The 21,612-nt window shown below is 40.0% G+C and overlaps 1 protein-coding gene across 1 annotated transcript; it reads left to right on the top strand.

Moving 5' to 3' along the window:
* Nucleotides 1-20,381, top strand: TWSG1 (twisted gastrulation BMP signaling modulator 1). The gene is made up of 5 exons (XM_040264630.1): nt 1-277; nt 1,763-1,919; nt 11,873-11,972; nt 15,659-15,925; nt 17,401-20,381. Exons 2-5 carry the CDS (start codon nt 1,797-1,799, stop codon nt 17,580-17,582), a joined length of 672 nt encoding a protein of 223 aa, XP_040120564.1. The 5' UTR covers nt 1-277; nt 1,763-1,796; the 3' UTR covers nt 17,583-20,381.
* The last annotated feature ends 1,231 nt before the right edge of the window (nt 20,382-21,612 follow it).

Below are 21,612 nucleotides of genomic sequence, written 5' to 3'. Positions count from 1 at the left end.
CGGAGCCAGGCCGCGCACTGACAGGAGCGCGGCGGGGAGTGAGAGACGCCTCCTGGCGGGAGCTGGCGGCTGCCCAGGCGGGAGCCGAGGGGGCGGAGGGAAGCGGGGTGCGGGGGTGCGGCGGCGACTGGCCGGTCTCTGCCTCTTTCGGTGCGGAGGTTTGCGGGCGCCGCGCGGAGGACGGCGTGGAGGCGCGGCCTGCCTCCCTCCACAGCCTGCAGCGCGCCCGCTCGGCCGACCCGTGGGGAACTGGGGCCCGGCGAGGTCGCTGCGCACGGTGAGCGGCGGGGGGCGGGCGGGGGCGCTGCTCGGGGTCTGGAGGCCGCGGCTGGGCCGGCGCGGAGGGAGGAGACGGGGCCCGCGCGGCCTGGGCGGCCTGCGGGGGACAAGACGGGCCAGGCGCGAGGCGTCGCTCCTCGCGGGCCTCTGGGGCCGCTGTCAGCGCCGCCAGCCGGGCCGCGGCGCTTTGTTCCCGGGGCCCCGGCGGCAGCCGCTCCCAGCTGAGGAGCCGGCTACCTGGCTCTCGGCGCCTCGTTCACCTGGACGCCCGCTAGGGGCAGCTCGGGGAGGGGCGCGGGGACAGCCGTGAGCCGGGGAAATACCCCCTGTTCAGTGGTTGTGGCTGATAACTAGTTCAGGAAGCTTCCATTTTCCGACGCCTTCTCGGGCCGCCACGAGTACGGGCCGGCGGCTCCGGGTTCAGTGCAGCGGGCGGTGGGTCCGACGGTCCTGGAGGGGCCCCGCTTTGGCTCCGTCTCCGGGCTTTCTCGTCCAAAACCGAGCCGCCCGGGCACAGAGCCCCGGTTCTCTCTCCACCTTCTGTGGCTTTGCTTTATTGTTCTTCCTCACACTTAGGATAAAGGTTTACAGCGATCTGAAAGGCCCATAAATATACCTTTTATCCGTCTCACCTCACCTATTTATTTCATTGATTCCATTTTGAGTGTGTGTTTTAAACCCTAGGAAGTTTTATTTTTTCCTTTTTGAACATTTAATGACCGTGTTGGTTATTTTTACCACCGTAAGAATTTGTGCTGGTCTTTTTCTCGTTTTGGACTGTAACATCTTTTTCAGTAACTTTGAAGAATCTGTGGTAGTTAAGGTTAAGAAGTAAAAGAATATCGTCACATTTTGATAAATCAAGAGTTCTTAATGCAGTCAATAATTTACTCTTCCGTTTGTTAATCGCTGAAGTATGTCAGGAGCAACTGCCCACTCCTTCCGTTGAGCTGCTTCATTCTAGCTAATTATGTTGAGACAAAATGAGATGGTAATAAGTAACCACTAGAATAGTTTGCATTTTTTTTTAATAGTTTGCATTTTTAAATTTTATTTTAATTGTGGGAATTAAAATATCATTAAATGTTTTTAAAAATTTATAATGCAATATTAATAGTTTTTTGGGTTTTTGACTGGCTTAAAGTTGAATAGTAGGCCTGAAACTAAAGCTGAATAGTAATGGTGTAATATTGAAACTACTTATTTGCTTTAACTTTCACAGTCACCATTTCCGGGTAGTCTGAGGAATTTCAGAATTCTATACATTTGAAGATGGCTAACTAGATGTTACTATAAAAATTGTAACTTTTTTTTGAGTGTGTAAGTAATCTTTTGTTGAGAATAATCTTTATAAATGATCACTCAGTCCTGACACAAACAGCGAGTCTTGGTTTACTTATTTGTTTTTCATTTTTGTATTTGCTTTTACCTTAGTACTTGCCTTTGAATTAAAATTTTTTGTTTTTTTTTTTTGTTTGTTTAGCTTCCTGGGAGTTACTGATTGTCTTTGAAGAATCATGAAGTCACTCTCTGTTGTTATGCTTACTCTCCCCATTCTGGTGTTCCTGACCTGGGTCCCTATGTCACTGAGTTGTAACAAAGCACTCTGTGCCAGTGATGTAAGCAAATGCCTCATTCAGGTAGGACTAAGAATACTCTTTTTACTAATATTAAAATTTATTATATAGCAAATACAGAATGCAAATACACAGAGAATATCTATGTAATACAGTGTAAGAACCGTAACACTAGTCTGGGGTTTTGCCTCCACACTTCACAAGCAAACTCAGACTCAAGGAGTTCAGTACAGGAAATAATATCCAGCTTTGTAAATAGGCCGTTACAAGGTGATGAGCTATCTATTCAGGTGAATTAAAGGGTTCTGTTGTACAATCTAGTTTACATAACAAAGAGGCTCACTTACTATATTTAGGGAAAAAAATTTAGCTAGTCAAATCATAGACAGACTGTTCTCTAAATATAATGTACTAATAATTGTCTGTTCTGTGTAGCAAGTTACCCCAAACAGAGTAGCTTAATGCAGTAAACATTTATTATTTACACAGTTCCTGAGGGTTGGGAACCTAGGAGCAGCTGAGCTGGGTGGTTTGGGGTCAGGGTTTCTCAAGGTCGCAAGTGTTGGGAGAATCTACTTTCAAGATACTTGACAGTGATCTCTCTCGGCCATCAAGGCAAGCCTTTCTGAAGAGAAAAGTGGGGTTAAGCGATTGGCTTAGTTCACAGAGCTAATAAGTGGCTGTGGAACGTGGCCTGAGTCTGAACACGAAGGCTATGGCCTTTCCATATGCATACTGATTATTACTGTCAATAAAGTTTTGTTAATTAGTGGTGAACTTCACGTCTTATATAGCTGTTCTCCCTTTTCCCATCCTGTTAGACCATCAGCAGTCTTGTGTCTGTATTAATTAGCCTCTGTTCTAGCTGTTGGCTAAGAAATTCAGTGCACTGCTGAAACTACGTATATGTGAATTCTATATGAAGTATGACTCAGCCAACTCTTGCCTGTACTCCTGATATGAGAGCACTCGTGCATATGTACTAGACGTGATCATGAGTTTTGTAGATGAGAGGTATTCTGTGCTGATTTGTGACGTTTTGGTGCTCATTAATAGTTAACATTCTGGGAAGCCTGGCCTTTCTGCGAGTGCGGTTACCACCATCTCATACTCTGCATACCCTCCCTTTGCATTTTAAACCAAAACTTTTAACTTTTAGAGAGGCTGGTTAGTTGGTTGGTAATTTTTTTTTTTTTTAACTCTGGATGTTTTTAAATAGAAGAGAAAAAAGTATAATGGACAACAGTAACCATCAGCAGTTACAGCAGTCATTAACCCAGAGCTTCCCTTGCCTCATCTCTGTTCCCCAGCACTGTTAGTGTCAAGCAGACCCCTGACATTATTTTATCAAATTCTAATGTCTATCTCTGAAAGATAAGAACTCTTGAACACAGCTATCAGCAATTTAAAAATTAAAAATAATTCTTTAATATCATGTAGTTTTATACCTGGAAGTTTTAATTTGACACACTGGCTTAATGGTGGCTGAAAATTTTGTAGTCTTCTCGTGAAGTCCAGCTTTATGCTGTGGTCATAGGGGAATCTGCCACTTCCCACATTGTTTCAATGTAGCTTCATTAATCACTATTAGAAATAGTCTCATAATAATTGCTATATTCATGTTTAGATGGAAATCTACTTAAATCTCAAATTATTTTTGACTCTCCAAGACTATGATTTCCATTATTCAGCTAATTAAAAATTGGATTTTATTTAAAGACCTTGTTTGGTAAGGCAGTATTTAAAGAAGAAAGCTTTTGGTTACTGTCAATAAACACTCTTAAAAGTTTTTGTTTTGCTATTTAATTTTAAAAATCTGTAATACAAAATGCTTCCAAAAGTAGGTTAAAAAAAATGTGTAAAAACTGGAAAATCAGTTGCAGCTTCTCCTATTAAATGATGATTCTGGTAAACTCACTGGAAGAACGTAGGACTCTTTAAAAAAAAAACACACACCATGGTTTCACTCATGTGAGCATTTCTGATTCCTGTTCCTTCAGAGCCAGGAATCATCTACTCCTTTTCTGGAATAGTGGAGATAGCCCTTGGTAGTGCATAGTGGCAGAGTGTGTAAGGTTAAAATGATAGAGGCCTTTTATTGAGGATTTTCTTAAAGCCTTTTCTATTGAATTTTAAAATTTTAGCAATAACTTATTTTCTGCTTGGTAATTTTTCATATTAACACTTTTACTTGTATCGAATATGCCATTTTCTCAGATATCTCTGAGAATTATTAGAAGTTATTGATGGAGATAGAGATATGTCTCTCCCCTCCCCCCCCCCCACCCCATTCTGTTACCTAGGTTTCTTTTTCTTCCAAGATAATTTTTTTCTTTCAATGTATATTTATTTCATGCATGAGGCTTTCCTCAAATGTACAATATTCCTTTGATGTCTTTTATAGTTAAGAATGAAGCGTAAAAGTCTGATTGGCCAGACTCTTTGTGACAGGGCCAGCATAAATAGACTGGAGGGTATCGCTTGAGGTTCAGAGAAGTCCTTGATGCTGGATCTGCTCTGAGGCTGATCATTTTCCTGAAGTGAAGTTTTTGGTTTGTTTGTTTTGAATGGTTGATGTTTGTGCTGTGTTTGGGGTGCTAGTTGATTGGTAGATACCTGGTTCTTGTCGTTTTTGCCCTTGTGTGGAGGGTAGTCTGACTGGTCAGGTAGAAACTTGAACTTTATGCCCTCTTCTAGTCCTGTTCACTTCACTTGAGGAATAGATTGGCTATTGACCTTTCACGTGTTAAGAATTGTCAGCTGGGATCTTTGGGCCTCGTAAATGCTTCTCTTATAAGGGATCCCCAGAATTATATTCAAATTTGCGTATGTACAGTTTTCTAAGAAAAGAGTCCCTAGTGTTCAGGAGGTTCTTAGAGTGGTTGACAGCCCTGAGAAGGTGAGGAATTGCTGCGGCTTTGTTTGCCATCACACATACTGAGTTATTAAAATTCCACATTTCCACTCAACATAGATGAAGGCACATTGACATTTTAGATGGCAATGATAGCTTTTCTCCTTAAACTTGCAGAAAAACATGCACAGAAAGAGAGATAAGAGATAATAACTTTAAGGAAGGCCATGCTGTAGAAGAAACTTCCCTCCTAAGAGGGCATTTAGCTTTGCTTTTTGTTCTTTTGGTTTGGTTTGAACATCTGTCGTGTTGAAATGATGTACTGTGAGGATAAGTTAGAACATTTGTTTATGTTTGAGCCCTCGGCAACTCATGAAATAACTAAATATAAAACATTTTCCCTGGAAGCTCAGAGTTGTGTAAATGTGTTTTACCAACACAGTCATTCCTACCCCTCCTACAAGTTGCTGCGTAGAAGGGTGGTCCCTGTGTAAGTATTTATCTTGTGCTGACAGGAAAGAAATCTAATTTTAACATCAGGAAAGCAATATTGTCATCTTGGTATATTCCTTTGCTCATATAATGAGTGGTTGAGCTGTCCTTTTTTAGAGGAAAAATGGTAATACAAGATTTTGCTTTTAACAAAATCTTTCCTGTTTTTTTCTTCTGCCTTTTTGAAAAGAATACTTAAAATTTGGATCAATATTATACTTCTACCACTGAAATCTCCAGACCCTTTTTGTATTAAGAACTGAAAAACCCCTTATTGACTTGTATTTTTAGCTAGTACTTATGGTCATATTTAGGATGATATAAACATTATATTTCATGAAGCTATTCAAACTTGGGTTCAGAGATCACTGATGCATTCTTTTAGCACTTTGCCTGTTGTCTGAATATTTATTTTGCACTTTTATGAACTAAATCAACAGTCTGGTTTTTTTATTCTAAAAAGTGATTTAACTACTCAATAAATCTTAGATTATCTGAAACAAGTTGAAGTTTCAAAGTAGTTTCTCACTAATAATTCTAGCTTTTTAAAATGTATTTCAAGTTAAAATTGTAAATAGTTCAGGTAACTTCAGGGTTTTCTTAATCACAGTAAACTAAAAAATTAACTTCCTCTCCCTTGTGCCTTAATCAGTGCTAATTAAATTCCATGTTAGTTTTTCACTACAGTTATTTGGCTTTGTTACTACACTAGTAATATTTGGTGTAAAATATGCAATGTTTCTTCTTTCCTTTTATGAACATTACTATGTTTTCCCTTTTTTTCCTACTTCCCTGTCTTTAAAGGTTGTGACTCTGACTTATTTTTGTCCTGTTTTGCTTCAGGGAACGCCTCCTGAAAATCTTTGAAATTAATATCCAGAAGTAATAAGTCATACCTAATGTAATTTAAGGGAAGAATAAATCATTGTTTCCCTTCAAAGCAAAGTTGCAGGGGACTTCCCTGGCAGTCCAGTGGTTAAGACTTCGTGCTTTCCTACATGCTGCATGGTGGCACCAAAAAAAAAAACACCCCAAAGATGAGGATTTTATCAAGACACTTGGAAGTTTTTAAATGTAATGTTCATAAGGAGAATGGTAAAATAACTCCCCATTCACCCATCACTCAGCACCAGCAGTGGTCAGCATATGGCCAGTCCAGTCTCTTCTCTACCTCCTCCCACTTCACCTCATCTGGATGATTTTAAAGAAATGCTTTGGGGTACTTTTGATGTAGGATTAAAGTTTTGTTATGAGGTTATATAGGAAATGGGTGTAATTTAATATATTTTGGTAGTTCATGTATATACATGAACTTGTATGTTGATCTATTTAACCAAAAGGATAAATTCTGTTTTCGTAATGTTAGTAGTATTTCACTTAGGTTTATATTATTTTCAAGGCAAAAGTTTGCCAGTTAGAATTTAAACATGTTGATAAGATTTGGGTTAGATATTTCTGTCCCAAGTTTGAAAGTCTGTCTGATGTCCTCCTTAAAGAGTATTCGTATGTCAAAACAGATTTGTTGTAACTAACATAATTATAATTATGTTTATTCTTTCAAATAAAGGTTAATTATTTGAAGATGTGTTGTTTATATTTGGTTTTTAAATACTCATTTGACCTAAGTAAGGGTTGTGAAAATTGTGTCACCACAGGTGCAGGTTGATGCCTTGTTGGTTACTGATGTTCCCACAGTGTTCATTTTCGTAATTACCTTTGTTCTTACATTCCTGGGGGTTTTAGGTCATGATATTATAAATAGTTATAGTTTGCTTAGTTTAATATTTAAGGACCTCAGCTTATGTTTTTGAGTATCTTTTTTTTTGTATTGTACACAATTAAACTGTATCTTAAGAAGTCCTACTACCTAAATTTAAATTTGCCTTGATAAAAATATTGTGTTCTCAAAGGGACACCACAAAACACATAGAAGAAGAAAAAGGAAAGGAAGCAATTTATAGTCCTGTTTAGAATCTAAATACTGACTACTCTTAATATTTGATACAGTCCTTTTTATTCTATGTTTAGGTGATTTTTAACCCTTAAATATAGAATAAAGGTTGTATATCAATACAACTTTCACATTCTGCATTTTTCACCAGCATTGCTTTATGTTTCTTTGTTTTTTAAAAAAATATATGTTAGTAAAATTTAGTTTGAAATTAAAATAGAGAAATGTATTTTCAGAACTATCTTTTGCATTACTTTTTTTAATACCAGTTTATGTTTATATAATGCTTTATACTTTTCAGGTCAGATTTGTTAAAATAATAAATTTATGGGCCTCAGTGTACTATACCGGTCCTTCAAAGATGAGATGAGGTATTCCTTAGTCTCCCAAAACTTTTTAGGGGTAAGATGGTCACATATGCTCGTGTAACCACTACAGCAGTTGAGATAAGGAGGATTTTCATCACTCTTAAAAATAAAATCCCTTCGTGCCCAGGGAGTCAAGACTAACCTCCTCCCCATCCTCAGTACCTTCCCACCACTGGTTGATTTTTGTTCCTGTAATTTCACCTTTTCCAGAATGTCTGCTAACAGGATCGCACAGTGTGTTCCCTTTTGTGGCTACTGGCTTCTTTCAATTAGCAGAGTGCTGCTGAGATGGACCGTGCAGCTGTGTGTGTCAGGGAGTCCTTTCTTGGTCTTGCTGAATGATGTTCTGTTGTGTGAATTTCTTCATCCGTTCACTTGCTGATGGACATGGATTGTTTCTAGTTTGGGGTGATAATGAATGAAGTTATTTACTTTCATGTATAGGTCTTTGTGTGGATGTATGTTTTCATTTCTCTTGTGTAAATACTTAGGATGGGACTGCTGGATCACAAAGCATCTGAGAAACTGAGACTTGGTGTGACATGCTGCCATTTGCCGGTTAGGACTTGAATCCAGACTCTGTAAATCCAAGTCGTTTGCTGTCCACTAGACTCTAATGCTGTTTCCAGTGATGATATTTCCCTGTTTTAACAATGGTGCTGACAAATCTCTCAGATTTTGGCAACAGTTAAAGAGTGGAATTTACATCAGAATATAAATAAAAATTTCCCTCAAGTGACCAGTTTCCATCTCTGACCTGGAAGTATGGAAGTTTATAAAATGAAACTCTTTCATAAATAGTTTATAAAATGAAACTGTAAGTCTTGGCTTAGTCTTAGATGAATAATGCCCCCCTGTTTATTTTGCATAGAGGATTAAGATCTCACCAGCACCTTAGTCATACAGAGAATAAGATTTTCCACTAACGATTGAATAATCGTATGAAATCTGTCTTTAGGCATGAAAAAATTGAAATTCTTTGTAATATTCAAGATTTTCACTGATACTAACATAGTTAAAATACATTTTAAATGGTTAGACTCTTCCCACAACTTTTCATCCTGCCATGTTTTCATTTCATAGAGGCTTTTGAAGCAGATTACCAAATTATCTCTAAATACCTGTGCTGGTCAATGTAGGCTAGCTCAAACATATAAATTTCTGTTTTCTATTTAGTTTAAGGTTTCAGTTTTTTCCACTGTTAATGTGTTGAACGGTGTGATCACCATGCTTTAAGAACACCTAGCGTGGTACTTTGCATAGAGGTGGAGATGAATGCCCCCCTGGCTCTGGCTGGCGGAGGCTTTGGGGCTGGAGCAGCCCTGAGGCAGAAGAAGGACACTGGAGCCCAGTTGGGTTGGGTTGCTGACCCGCCCCCTCCAGCCTTTCTTCTGGACCAGGAGCAGCACCCACACTTTCCCTGAGACTTGTAGACCAGGGAGGCAGTGATGTGATCATTAACTGGCTGAAGCAAAAACAGAATTAGGTATTAAATCCCAACTCATTGGTTTTGCAGCTCATGCCAATGATACTTATTTTACCTTTACAAACAATGATTAAACTTGGGCAGTAGCACTTGTCATTGTATTCAAGTACTGAGAGTGAAAGATATAATAGTGCCTTTGATTAAGCAACCTGAAGGGTTAGCTGAGTTTAATTATGGGCTTGTTCTAAGAAAGTAAAACTATAATTATTGAAATGCTAAATTAATGAGAAGCTTTATGTTATTATTTATATTAATAAGCTTTATGTTTTAAAAGCAGGAATAGCGATCCAGAACCGGGGTCAGATCTCAGCCACTTACTAATTGAATGATGTACAAATTCATAACATTATATAAAAATAGAGATAAATAATAACTTGGTAAGGGCTTTATGAGCTTTAACATAATGCTTATAAAACTCTTAGCACAGTGCCTGTTAATGTTACCTAAAACCCACTTAGGAATTCTTGGGGAGGCGGTGGCAGGACAAAAGTGGAGGCAATAGGTCAGGCTTTCTTTCCGGCTCTGTGGGCATCCAGTTTGGTTGGGATGCAACATGGATGGACCTTAAAGGCGTTGTGCTAAGTGAAATAAGTGCAAAAACCCCCAACGAACTCATAGAAAAGGAGGTCATATTTGTGGTTACCAGAAGTGGGATCACTGGGAGGGGAAATTGGAGGAAGATCAAAAGGTACCAACTTGCAGTTATAAGTAAGCCTTAGGGCTGTAATGTCCCACATGGTGACTGTAGTTACTGCTGCTATATGACATATAGGAAAGCTGTTAAGAGAATAGATCCTGAGAGTTTTCATCATAAGGAGAAATCTTTTTTATCTTCATTTTATCTATATGAGATGATGGATGTTAGCTAAACCTACTGCAGGGATCATTTCACAATAAATGTAAATCAAACCATCATGCTGTACACCTTAAATGTGAAAGTTTACTGTATGTCAGTGTTAATTATAGTGAGTGATGTATGTCAGTTCAGTTCAGTTCAGTCGCTCAGTCGTGTCCGACTCTTTGAGACCCCATGAATCGCAGCACGCCAGGCCTCCCTGTCCATCACCAACTCCCGGAGTTCACTCAGACTCATGTCCATCGAGTCCGTGATGCCATCCAGCCATCTCATCCTCGGTCGTCCCTTTCTCCTCCTGCCCCCAATCCCTCCCAGCATCAGAGTCTTTTCCAATGAGTCAACTCTTCACATGAGGTGGCCAAAGTACTGGAGTTTCAGCTTAAGCATCATTCCTTCCAAAGAAATCCCAGGGTTGATCTCCTTCAGAATGGATTGGTTGGATCTCCTTGCAGTCCAAGGGACTCTCAAGAGTCTTCTCCAACACCACAGTTCAAAAGCATCAATTCTTCGGCGCTCAGCCTTCTTCACAGTCCAACTCTCACATCCATACATGACCACTGGAAAAACCATAGCCTTGACTAGATGGACCTTAGTCAGCAAAGTAATGTCTCTGTTTTTGAATATGCTGTCTAGGTTGGTCATAACTTTTCTTCCAAGGAGTAAGCGTCTTTTAATTTCATGGCTGCAGTCACCATCTGCAGTGATTTTGGAGCCCCAAAAAATAAAGTCTGACAGTATGTCATCCTCTCACTAAAACTGGAGATATCATTTTGCAAAAAATTATGTCATATAAGAATGATGGATTGACTCTAATGGTCTAGAAACATAGTAAGATTAATTGGGATGAATATTGTACTATGTTTATGTGTGTGTATATATATATATATAATGTCACCAACTGGAGAAAGCCAAGTAAGCCATGTGTTCACAGAATTTCCTTTAGGTTGGGTTTGTTAGCAGTGGCTCTGGTGGCCAGAGGACGGGTAGAGGAGAGGCTAAAGGAATTACCTTGAACCTTCATGTACAAAGCAAGCCGCATTAATTAGTTTCGTGCAGTAGCAAACCATCCCAAAGCTTTGTGACTTGAAACAATAACCATTTATTTTGCTTTTCTTTCTGTGGATCAGCAGCTTTTGCCTTTATCAGCCGAGTGGGTTTTCTGGGCTTATTCTTGTGGCTCCTGTCAGCTGCTGGTTGATTGGAGGATGGCTGAGCCAGGGTGGCTTCAGAGGGACTGACTTGTCCATGTGGCTCTCTCTGGGGCTTCACATGGCAGCTGGGGAAAATTCTAAGAGCAGTGGAAACACTCCAGGTCTCTTCAGGCCCACACTCAGAACTGACACTAAATCACTTCCACCAAATTCTGTTGATCAGAGCAAGTTTCAAGATGACTTCCATTCAAGAGGTCTGGAAATAGACCTTTGTCTCTTGATCAGAGGAGCTGCAAAGAGGGTGACATGGGGAGGGGAAGGATTGCTGCCCATTTTGTAAACAGTCAGCCGTGCCAGGCACGTTTAGATCAATGAAAATAGCTGTTAGAAAATGCTGTTATTTACACTTTACATATTGAGGAGCCATAGCTCCCACTACAAGTCAACTGGCCATGCATTTGACAGTGAATCTAATAGCTGGAAAGTGAATTATGTTCTTGTACTGAGTGTGTTGTGTTCATATGGGAGATGAAGTTATAGGTTATGAAGTAAAATCTCTTTATTTTGTTTCAAAATAAAATAAAAAGATCCAAAATGCATTCATTGAATGTGTCCAAAAGAAAATCTAAATCTCCTGAGATTTAAGTAGTACTTGAATCTAATTCCAAGTCTAAATATCTACTTTGTAGATATTTATGTTCCTACAAATAGCTAATGATGTTAAACTAAAAAAAATAATGTGCCAAGAGTAAATTACTATAAATGTAGTTATTATGGAGTGCTTTTTTGTTGCAAAAAAGTAGTGGTTTTAAATGTAGTTATTTGGAATTTTAAGTCTGAACGTTGCTTCATTTCTAGGAGCTCTGCCAGTGCCGCCCTGGGGAAGGAAACTGCTCCTGCTGTAAGGAGTGCATGCTGTGTCTTGGGACCCTCTGGGATGAGTGCTGTGACTGTGTTGGTAAGTTGATGTTAAGTTTCTTAATATTTCCTATCACAGAATCCTTGACTTTAAGAGACTTTAAATAGTATAAATGTATTTGATGTACATAAACTAGGGTGTGTATAAGATATTGTAGGTGTATAGAACATCATTGCATTTGCTTGTATCGAATAGTATTTACATATATATGTTTGTATTTTTATAGAAAAGGTGTGGGAATAAATTCTTGTGAAATAAGAGTGGAGGAACAAGTGGAAGGTTTTTTTTTTTACCCTTTATTTTTAATTTTTGTATTGTTTATACATATATATTTTTTAAGTCATGCAAATTTTATTTTACTTTTAAATTTTATTTATTATTTTAAATGGGAGAGGTCAGGAATAGGTGCCTGGGGGCCAGGGGTTGGGGTGGGTCATTCTTGGCAGAGAGCAGAATTGTTTGTTGGTTTTTCTTTTGGCTGCACTGTGTGGCATGCAGGATCTTACTACCCTGATCAGGGATCAAACCTGTGGCCCCTGCAGTGGAAGTGGAGAGTCCTAACCACTGAACCGCCAGGGAATTCCATTGGCTTTCATTTTTAATTTCCAAGAGCCCTCTTCTGATTGTCCTTGTAAGGGGGCATGCAGTTCTTGTTTTATAGATAAAATAAGTCTTCTGCTCCTGAATCTTCCCAGAGTTCCACAGTGACATGGACCTGAGGGAGACTGTCACGGTGACATTCAGCTCTTGCACTCTCCCAAAGAGGAGTTAATGTTTCAGTGTCTTGTTCTCTTTTGCGCTGCACTGAGTTCTGAGACAGCCGCAGCCAATTTGCCTTCTCCTGCCCCTATATCTCGGAATCTAAGATAGTACCTGGTACAGTGTCTGGCATACAGAAGGCATGCCAATGTTTTGTGACTGTCAAATAAATGAGTTCTTACTGCATTGTCCTCCCAAAATGGACAGTTTATTCTCTGTTCTTGATGTGTGTAGTTTTGTGTGTGTGTGTGATGTTAACTGAAATAAAAGAAGTTTGAATTGTTTTAGAGCATTAAATACAAGTTAATTTAGTATGTATAATGAAAGCAAAAAAGAGACAGTGGTATTAACCCCTGATAAACACGTAAAAGCATTTATCATAAACATGGAGGCCTAATACACAAATGTACTTGTATCATTACCTAAAATACTGTGTGAGTGAGAGTGTACGTGTATGTGAGAGTGTGTGTGAGAGAAAGAGGTTGTGTGTGTGTGTGTGTGTGAGAGAGAGAGAGAGAAAGAGTATGTGTGTGTTTGAGAGAGTGTGTGTATGTCTTTTAACCATCACACAATAGTGCCATTTGGCTTTTTCTAGGAAGAGTTCTGCCACTGAGAAAGATTAATTTTACATGTTCATATCTCTACAATTTTAGAAGTGACTGGTGTGCTTCTTAGCTAGTTGCCCCCTCCAAAATATTATTTACCTTTAAGGATTTAATGACCGGTTTTCAACTTTGAGTTAATTCATTACATAACTTCATCTCTCATTTTAACTTCAGCTGCTGTTTCTAGCATAAAGTTTAGATATTCCAGATCTTTCTGTGCAGCAGTGCTCTCCTCCTTGTAGGCAGCTCTCTTCCAAGTTGGGCTCCCTTGGTGTTCTTTGCAGACCTATGGCTGCACCTCACTTCTAAGTGGAAACACGTCCCATACTTTCTGTGGGTGGGGCCCAGACTTCTGAGGGGACGCAGATTAGAGGGGTCCCTTCTCCTACTGTGGACTTGAACCATGCCCTTTGTCCAGCGAGCTTTCTCCTCCAGCACCCTTGGGTAAGAGCATCTGTTCCTCTTCTCTGATTTTCTCTTAAGAGGAACTGTCATAGCTTATTTCATCTTTGCTGTTCAACATACTCCTCGGATGCTGTGGTGTTTAGATCCTGGATCTCTACCCACAGGCTTTGTTTTGGGTATGTGTGTGTTTGTTTTGTTTTTACTTTTCCAAATATACACAGAAATAGAGAGCACAGTGAACTGCTGTTTAATGGTCCCCAGTGCCATCAGCCATGCCTGCTCCGCCCATCATCTGTCTGTGTGTCTGTCCCCGCCTTGTTTGTTTGGACTGTTAGAAAGTAAATACATAGTTTTACTATGCCTCCAAACTGCTTTAGTTATTCATCTGAAGAAAGAGTGAGTTTTGTTACATAACATAGTATCAGTGCCACAGATAACATGTTTAACAGTACTTCTTCATGTCTAACACCCAGTCCTGTTCAGATTGCCCTAGTTGCCTAAGGGTTGTTTATTGTTGTGTTAGTCAAAGCAAGATCTATCAGAGTCTACTTAGTATATTTGATTGTTAGGTTTCTTTAGTTTCTTTTATTCTAAAAAAGTTCCACCTCCCCTCATCACCTTTTAAAATTCCATTGACTTGATGAAGCCACCTTCTGGATCTGACTGAGAGCTTCTTGTGGTTATTTAACTTGTTGCTCTGTCCTCTGTTTCCTATAGACTAGAAGACTAAAAGGAAGAACTTTCCCTTCTCCTCCATTTTTAAATTCATTTATTTATAATATAAGGACTCATAAATCCCTATTTTATTCATAGAGTGGTAATCCGTTATTGTCAGTATTTATTTTAATGTTAAAATTGTCAGTTTGGCATAGAGTGGTAATCCATTATTGTCAGTATTTATTTTATTTTATTTTATTTTTTATTATTTATTTATTTATTTTACTTTACAATACTGTATTGGTTTTGCCATACACTGACATGAATCCACCACAGGTGTACATGAGTTCCCAACCCTGAACCCCCTTCCTACCACCCTCCCCATATCATCTCTCTGGGTCATCCCAGTGCATCAGCCCCAAGCATCCTGTATCCTGTATCGAACCTAGACTAGCGATTCGTTTCTTACATGATAGTACACATGTTTCAATGCCATTCTCCCAAATCATCCCACCCTCGCCCTCTCCCACAGAGTCCAAAAGTCTGTTCTATACATCTGTGTCTCTTTTGCTGTCTCACATACAGGGTTATCATTACCATCTTTCTAAATTCCATATATATGTGTTAGTATCCTGTATTGGTGTTTTTCTTTCTGGCTTACTTCACTCTGTATAATCGGCTCCAGTTTCATCCACCTCATTAGAACTGATTCAAATGTATTCTTTTTAATGGCTGAGTAATACTGCATTGTGTATATGTACCACAGCTTTCTTATCTATTCATCTGCTGATGGACATCTAGGTTGCTTCCGTCAGTATTTATTTTAATGTTAAAATTGTCAGTTTGGCCAATGGGAGCCTTTTCAGGTTGCCTCCCATGTCTTTTGGCATGTCCCATCATTCATTAATCACTTCCTTACTTTCTGGCACAGAAAGGTGTCCCAGGGTCATTTTGGACATTCCCTAACCCACCTCTGGAGTCACTCTTTTCCCCAAGGAGCTTTGTTCCTCTTAGCCAAGTATAGGTATTTAGAAAACAAGATCTGGGCCCTTTGTGTACTCAATGTTACTAGGGTGTCATTGCCTCTAGGCCCTCTTAGCCAAAAAGCTAGGAAAGTGTCTGTGTACAATGTTAGAAGGCACCTGACTTTACTATTTTGCAGCTTGGGTTTCAAGGCACTACCTAATAATCTCTCATGACATTTCAATCAGTGAAAAAAAGAAATTTTATTCCCTTTGCCCTGCTGGTAATCCATTATTGTCCTTCCCCCTCCCCCCCGCCCCCCCTTCCCCCTGCCAGGTATGTGTAATCCTCGAAACTATAGCGACACACCACCAACTTCGAAGAGCACAGTGGAGGAGCTTCACGAACCCATCCCTTCCCTCTTCCGAGCGCTCACAGAAGGAGACACCCAGCTGAACTGGAACATCGTCTCCTTCCCTGTTGCAGAAGAGCTCTCACATCACGAGAACCTGGTTTCATTTTTAGAAACTGTGAACCAACCCCACCACCAAAATGTGTCTGTTCCCAGTAACAACGTTCACGCTCCATATTCTAGTGACAAAGGTAACTGCCAAAGTCGACTTTTTCTCTCTTGCCCCCCTTGCTCTCTGTGTGGTCTGTGAAGCCTGTTTTAACATCTTTTAGAGCAGCTTGTTGGTTTTGAGTGTGCACAGTCTTAAGTAAGTTCTGGACTTTAGTAACCCATCCCTGAGTAGACAAGTTGTTCTCACAACTCTTTCAGACTCTCGATGATAAAGGCTACACTGAAAAATAGATAACCTGGTTCTAATTTTATTTGCATTAGGCTTTCGTTGTTATTTTCATGAGACAGCAGCAGGGTTGCTTACCTTATGCAGAGCTGTTCATCGTCACTTAACATCCGGAGCATCCTAGGAGCCCAGCTTTCTGTAATAGCATTGATGTCATGAATGATGCCAGGCCATCAGCTCAGTTTTGTAATGAGCCAGCTGGTATTACAGACACCTGATTTCCAGGTGTAGCCTGAGCCCAGCCAGTACTCTGCAAGTGAGTGTTGTTGGTCAGCAGGGAAACTGAATGAAAGAGTGACATGTAAGACTTAGAGAAGCATGTTTAGGAACATGTCTTAGTGAGCAGTCACACCTGAACTTTGGAATGTAAGAGGGATGTAACTTTCATAAAGTCTGTGATGTTTCCAAATACAACTCTCCACACAGGTCCACTGTGGAAGGATAAGACAGGTTTGAGTATTATAGTTATTTCTTATAATCTGAGATGCATTATGCACAAGCAGTATAATTTGTGCTTTTTTGTTTCCCTTTCTTGTTGTGCCCTCCATTACAATCCTACCTATCTGAAGTAGTGTGAACTTCAGCCCTCAATAGTAAAAGCAGATCAGTTTTTGATAATAGAGAGTAAGAAACCGTAATTCCCCTCAGGTTAAAGTGCTTTATAAGACAAATTCTGGGTCTTGGGAAACTTCAGAAATGTACGAATATGTCTTACTACCACTTTCCCATTATTGAAATACAGATAATCAACATGCTAGATGTTAAATAATTCATAAGTTTTTCTCAAAGATTATTCAAATTCATGAGCTAATAATAAGCATGAAGCTAATTACTGGAGACACCAACCAGGGTAATTTCTAATAACCAGTGCTGAGTTGTGCCACATTGCTAACCACACTGCATTCTTTGAATTTCTTAAGTTTATTTTATTGTAAATTCTCAGTATAAATTTGGAACAGTATTTCCCAAACTTGTTTTAGCTGGAGGATCCTCTCCTTATTGGAGGTGCCCAATGGTCTCCTTCCAGATCAAAGTGAAATCTGAGGCCGCAGTGAGGGAAGTCCTCTGTGTCTGAGCTGGAGCAGGAGGCTCCCTCCTCAGTGTGATTACAGATGTGTTCTTTTCCCCGCACCTCACCCACTGTCCTGGACAGGCTCACAGCAAGAGCTTAGATGAATAACTTGTTAGCAGTGTTCGGCTAGGTGTTAGAGCATTTCCTGCTTTTCCTACGCATTGCTCTGAAAGCTTACTTAATCTTTGGTTTTTCAGAACACATGTGTACCGTGGTTTACTTTGATGACTGCATGTCTATACATCAGTGTAAAATATCCTGCGAGTCCATGGGCGCTTCCAAGTATCGCTGGTTCCACAATGCCTGCTGCGAGTGCATTGGCCCAGAGTGCATCGACTATGGTAGCAAAACTGTCAAATGTATGAACTGCATGTTTTAAGGAAGGAGAAGATGTACAGACAGAAGCAGTTTCGTCAGAGGTGTGATATGGAAAGCTATTCAGTGATGTCTACTGGTTGCATCCATATGCAGCAGGTTGAGAAAATGTAAAGAGTTTGGACCGAGTTACTTTTAAAGTCTGACAAATCGAGGGTTGTGCTGACTTCCAATTCTAACTGCTCTTCCTGCCTGCTGCTGGCGGGAGCCCTTTCTTCTAAACACCTACAGCCTTGGTCATCTGAGGAGCAAGTGCACAGAGAATGCCTGCAGAAAGGAGAGGCTTCTAACACAAAGCCTCTTGTCGTTTTCTGCCACATTCCAGAAGCCTCTTGTGTCAGAGGTTTAGAGCATGTTAATGGGTTACGATTTCTTCATTGTACCACTCCTAGGACACTGAGTTTTTAGAGTTGTTTGCCATTTTCCACTGTGCCTGGTATTATTTACCCATTCTGTGCGTAGGGTAGATAGTCATATAGATCATTCTGAGATCTCACCAAAAGATCACCATAAAAGTTTAATTTGAAACCTCTTTACGTTGGTTTTTGAAGGTAAACGCTTACTGTATTTTACAATGTAGAACTCTCTGGTTCTGACTCAGTCCTGCACTCCACATATGACAAAGCTGTAGGGAGAGTCTCTCCTCTTCCAACCCAGGCCCAGAGTGCTGGTGTGGGTCATAAGGAGCATCTTTACAAGAATTGCCTGGCACACCTGAGGCTTTGTGAAGAGGACGGCTCGGTAAACAGGAAGGGAGAGCTTTCTCTGACTTAAGGTACCAGCGTAAAGAGCTCCAGGAATGGGAAACCACTGCCACCTGGACTCCGGGACACAGCACCCCTTGTATGGAGATGGCAGCCCTGTGCTTGCTGGACGGGGAAATGAGACCGCTCAGGCTTAGTGCCGCGTCCTCCAGTGGACGGGTGGTCGGAGGGGACAGAGCAGAGAATCCAGGTATGAACAAGGAGGGTTGAAAATGCCCAGATTCTAATAGAAACAAACTTAAAACTATTTACATTCATTATTTTGTTATTTTGTAACCTTTCCTTTAGGTTTGTATCTGAATCAAGTGTTCTCCTTAAACATAGGAAATCTCACACTAGGAGGTTAAGATTATGAACTGCTACCTGCCCCCACCCCAACCCCCAGATAATTCTGTTCAAGATGACGTTAACTCTAAACACACTACAGAACATTGTGTCAGTGAAGATAAGCTTAAATAGTATGTGCCCTTCTTGGTAATAAAATCTTGATCTTCAAGGGTGAAACTGAAACGTACATGTTTATATTCAGAGACTCTTAGCTTTACAAAGTTATTAATTTCTCAAATAGTATATATTTGAATTATAAATAACTTTCTAGGAATACCTCTTTGTATATCTAAATATTTTAGTATATAAAAATAGATAATGCTTTTTGTATTCATTATCTGAACAGTAGTTACAAGATCATATGTGATATTATGATTAACTTTCATAAAATATAAAGACTTGATACCTTTTCTCTCTTTCAGATAACTCTAATGAACACTCAAGGTACTTTAGCCTTTTAAAAAGTTGAAATTTAGCTCATGGATGTATTTTTCAGATGAGAAAACATTGGGATGTCTTCTTACTTTTACCTAGAATGCCTCTGTTTACAAGTGCCTTGAAAACAAACATTAGCTCCCTTTCTTCACTAATAACTATAAAACCGAAGGTTTTATTGAACTTAAGAGAGAAAATTTTAAAGAAATCTGCAGCCAGCTGCTTCATTTCCACTTTACTGTTTTTCAGAGTCATTTATACTTAGGAATAGAGGAATGCTTTTGTGTTTATTGACAACATGCTTAATTTTCCATAAATATGTCAGCAAGCTTTTCTTTTAACTGCATTTATCTTCCTTTTTTGGTGTTCATTATTAAACTCTAAAATATAATATCACTTATTGGAAGAATAATTTCTTGAACCATGTTGTGTTTTAACTGATTTTTCTTATCACTATTTCTCCCAATAGAAATTATCCCTAAATATAATGGTAAGTTTTACATTCAAATTTACTTAACCTTTTGACTTTTGAAGGAGTTAAAAGAAAGGATTTACCTAAACAATTCCATTTCCAATTCTGTAATGTATTTCAGGTTTTGAACAATAGTTTTCCAAATTAAAAGTATAGCATTTGGGAAACTGATAGCTCTACTATGATTTATACCATCTATTATCATTCTAAGCACAATTCACTTCTATATTGAAGCTCTGGTTTAAAAAAAATCAAAAGTCATTTTGTTACCTTTTTTATAACTAGATCCAAAAAAATTAAATCTTAAACCAGTAGGTGTTCTAAAAGTCATATATAAAAGTTTCTGTCCTTTAGTAAGACATGTCTGTGCTTTTCTGCCCCCCCAATAACATCTAATTATTACTAAGACTGTGCTCACAACAGTAGTACCAAATCAAATGATAATCCAAGTGCAGTAAGATACATAGATGCTATAAAAGAGAGTCATTCATTTAGAAATATGATTTCTAATGTTTCAGAAAGCAAAATTGATAAAATGTTAGGATATTTGAATAACTTTATTAATAGAATAGCATCGCAATAGAGAAAAGAACCCAAGACTTCTGGAAAATGAGGTAAATGTAAAAAGCCACATATTTAAAGTTTGTTTTTAATGAAATCTTCATTGAAGATTTTTAAAATCTATTCTTTCCCAAGAGTTTATGTTTATTGTATTTTACATGATCTATGGCATATAAAATTATGTATTTTTTCCTTTGGTTGTCCCTATGAACAAAAAAGTATTTTAATAAAAAATTGAAATGAGTGTGCAGTGTTCTTTGTTAATGTCGACGTGGCAAACCAGAATAAGTTTGCCATTTCTGTCTGGTGCAGTTATTGTTTAAGGGGTCAGCTGAGACATGTCGCCCTCTCTCTGGACATCCCTACAGATCTGTTGAAACAAAGGCTCTTTCAGAAGTTTGCTCTCTGCTTTTTCATGGGCTTTACTCCAACATGGGGAAAACTTGGAATGAGATACATACATTCTCCCTGCCCTGCGGGCCTTGTGAAGCCACACAGCCTCATGTGAACTTCCAAGGGTTGGTCGGTTGGTCAGCAGGAGCACTGAGAACGCTATAGGTAGAGGCCTACCTATTGGCCCCACCCTGACTCAACAGGCAGCGCTGCTGGCGCTGAGTGCCCTAGGCTTCTCGTGCAGTGAGGTCAGGGCTGTTCCCAGACTCTGCGTTGTGACAGTCTAGTGGAGAGGAAAGGTCCAGGGGACAGGCTGTCCTTGCCTGCCTGCTTGACGTCAGGGGTGACGGACCTGAGGGGTAGAATCAATTTCAGGAAAGGTTATTCATTTGATCCAGAAAGCTGTTCTTTTGCTGATGGTGTCCAGGGCCGGCGGTTGTGAGGAGCTGACGTAGGGAGGGTTGGAGTCAGGAGGGGGAACCTCTGAATTTGAGAATTTGGTGGGGCGGACCCCAGGCAGCAGGCTGCTATTGAAGACCCATCAGCTCCAGGCCACAGTGCCCACAGACAAGCCTGCAGCTGCTGGTTAGGAGTTGTGGCTCTTGAGTTCTTAGAGGTTTTTCCTAACCTCCAAAAAATAAATTCACATCTTTTTCTTTTGAAGTCATGCTGGCAGGATAGAGGCAGCTACAACTCTGCCATCTGGCTTCTGAAATGAGAGCTCGAAGAGCAGAGCTGAGGAAAGAAGGGCCCCCAGTCCTCCTGGTGCTGCTGGGACTGATGGAGGAAGCTGGAGAGTGCAGAGATGCCCCTCTGCCTGAAGGTAGCCTCCCTCCCCCACCCCACCCCCCATTCAGACATGGTCACCCCTGCAGTGTCTTGATGGTTCCTGCCCCTGGAGCTCATTGCTTCACACTGAAGCCAGGGCAAGCCTCTGAGACCGTGTGGTCATCAGCGCCTACTCCTAGCTCCAGTTCCAGGAGGAGAGCCAGGCCTCAGTGTTCCTGTGTCCCAGAGGGTTGAGGTGCCCAGGAGGAATCAGGCAGGCAGACTTCCTGCGTTTGTTTCCCAGAAGCCTCACC

The sequence above is a fragment of the Oryx dammah genome, unplaced genomic scaffold, assembly GCF_014754425.2.
Source record: "Oryx dammah isolate SB20612 unplaced genomic scaffold, SCBI_Odam_1.1 HiC_scaffold_22, whole genome shotgun sequence".
Classification (NCBI taxonomy): Eukaryota; Metazoa; Chordata; class Mammalia; order Artiodactyla; family Bovidae; genus Oryx; species Oryx dammah.
Note: the sequence above shows the minus strand (reverse complement) of the source record. Positions and strands in the feature narration are given on the sequence as shown.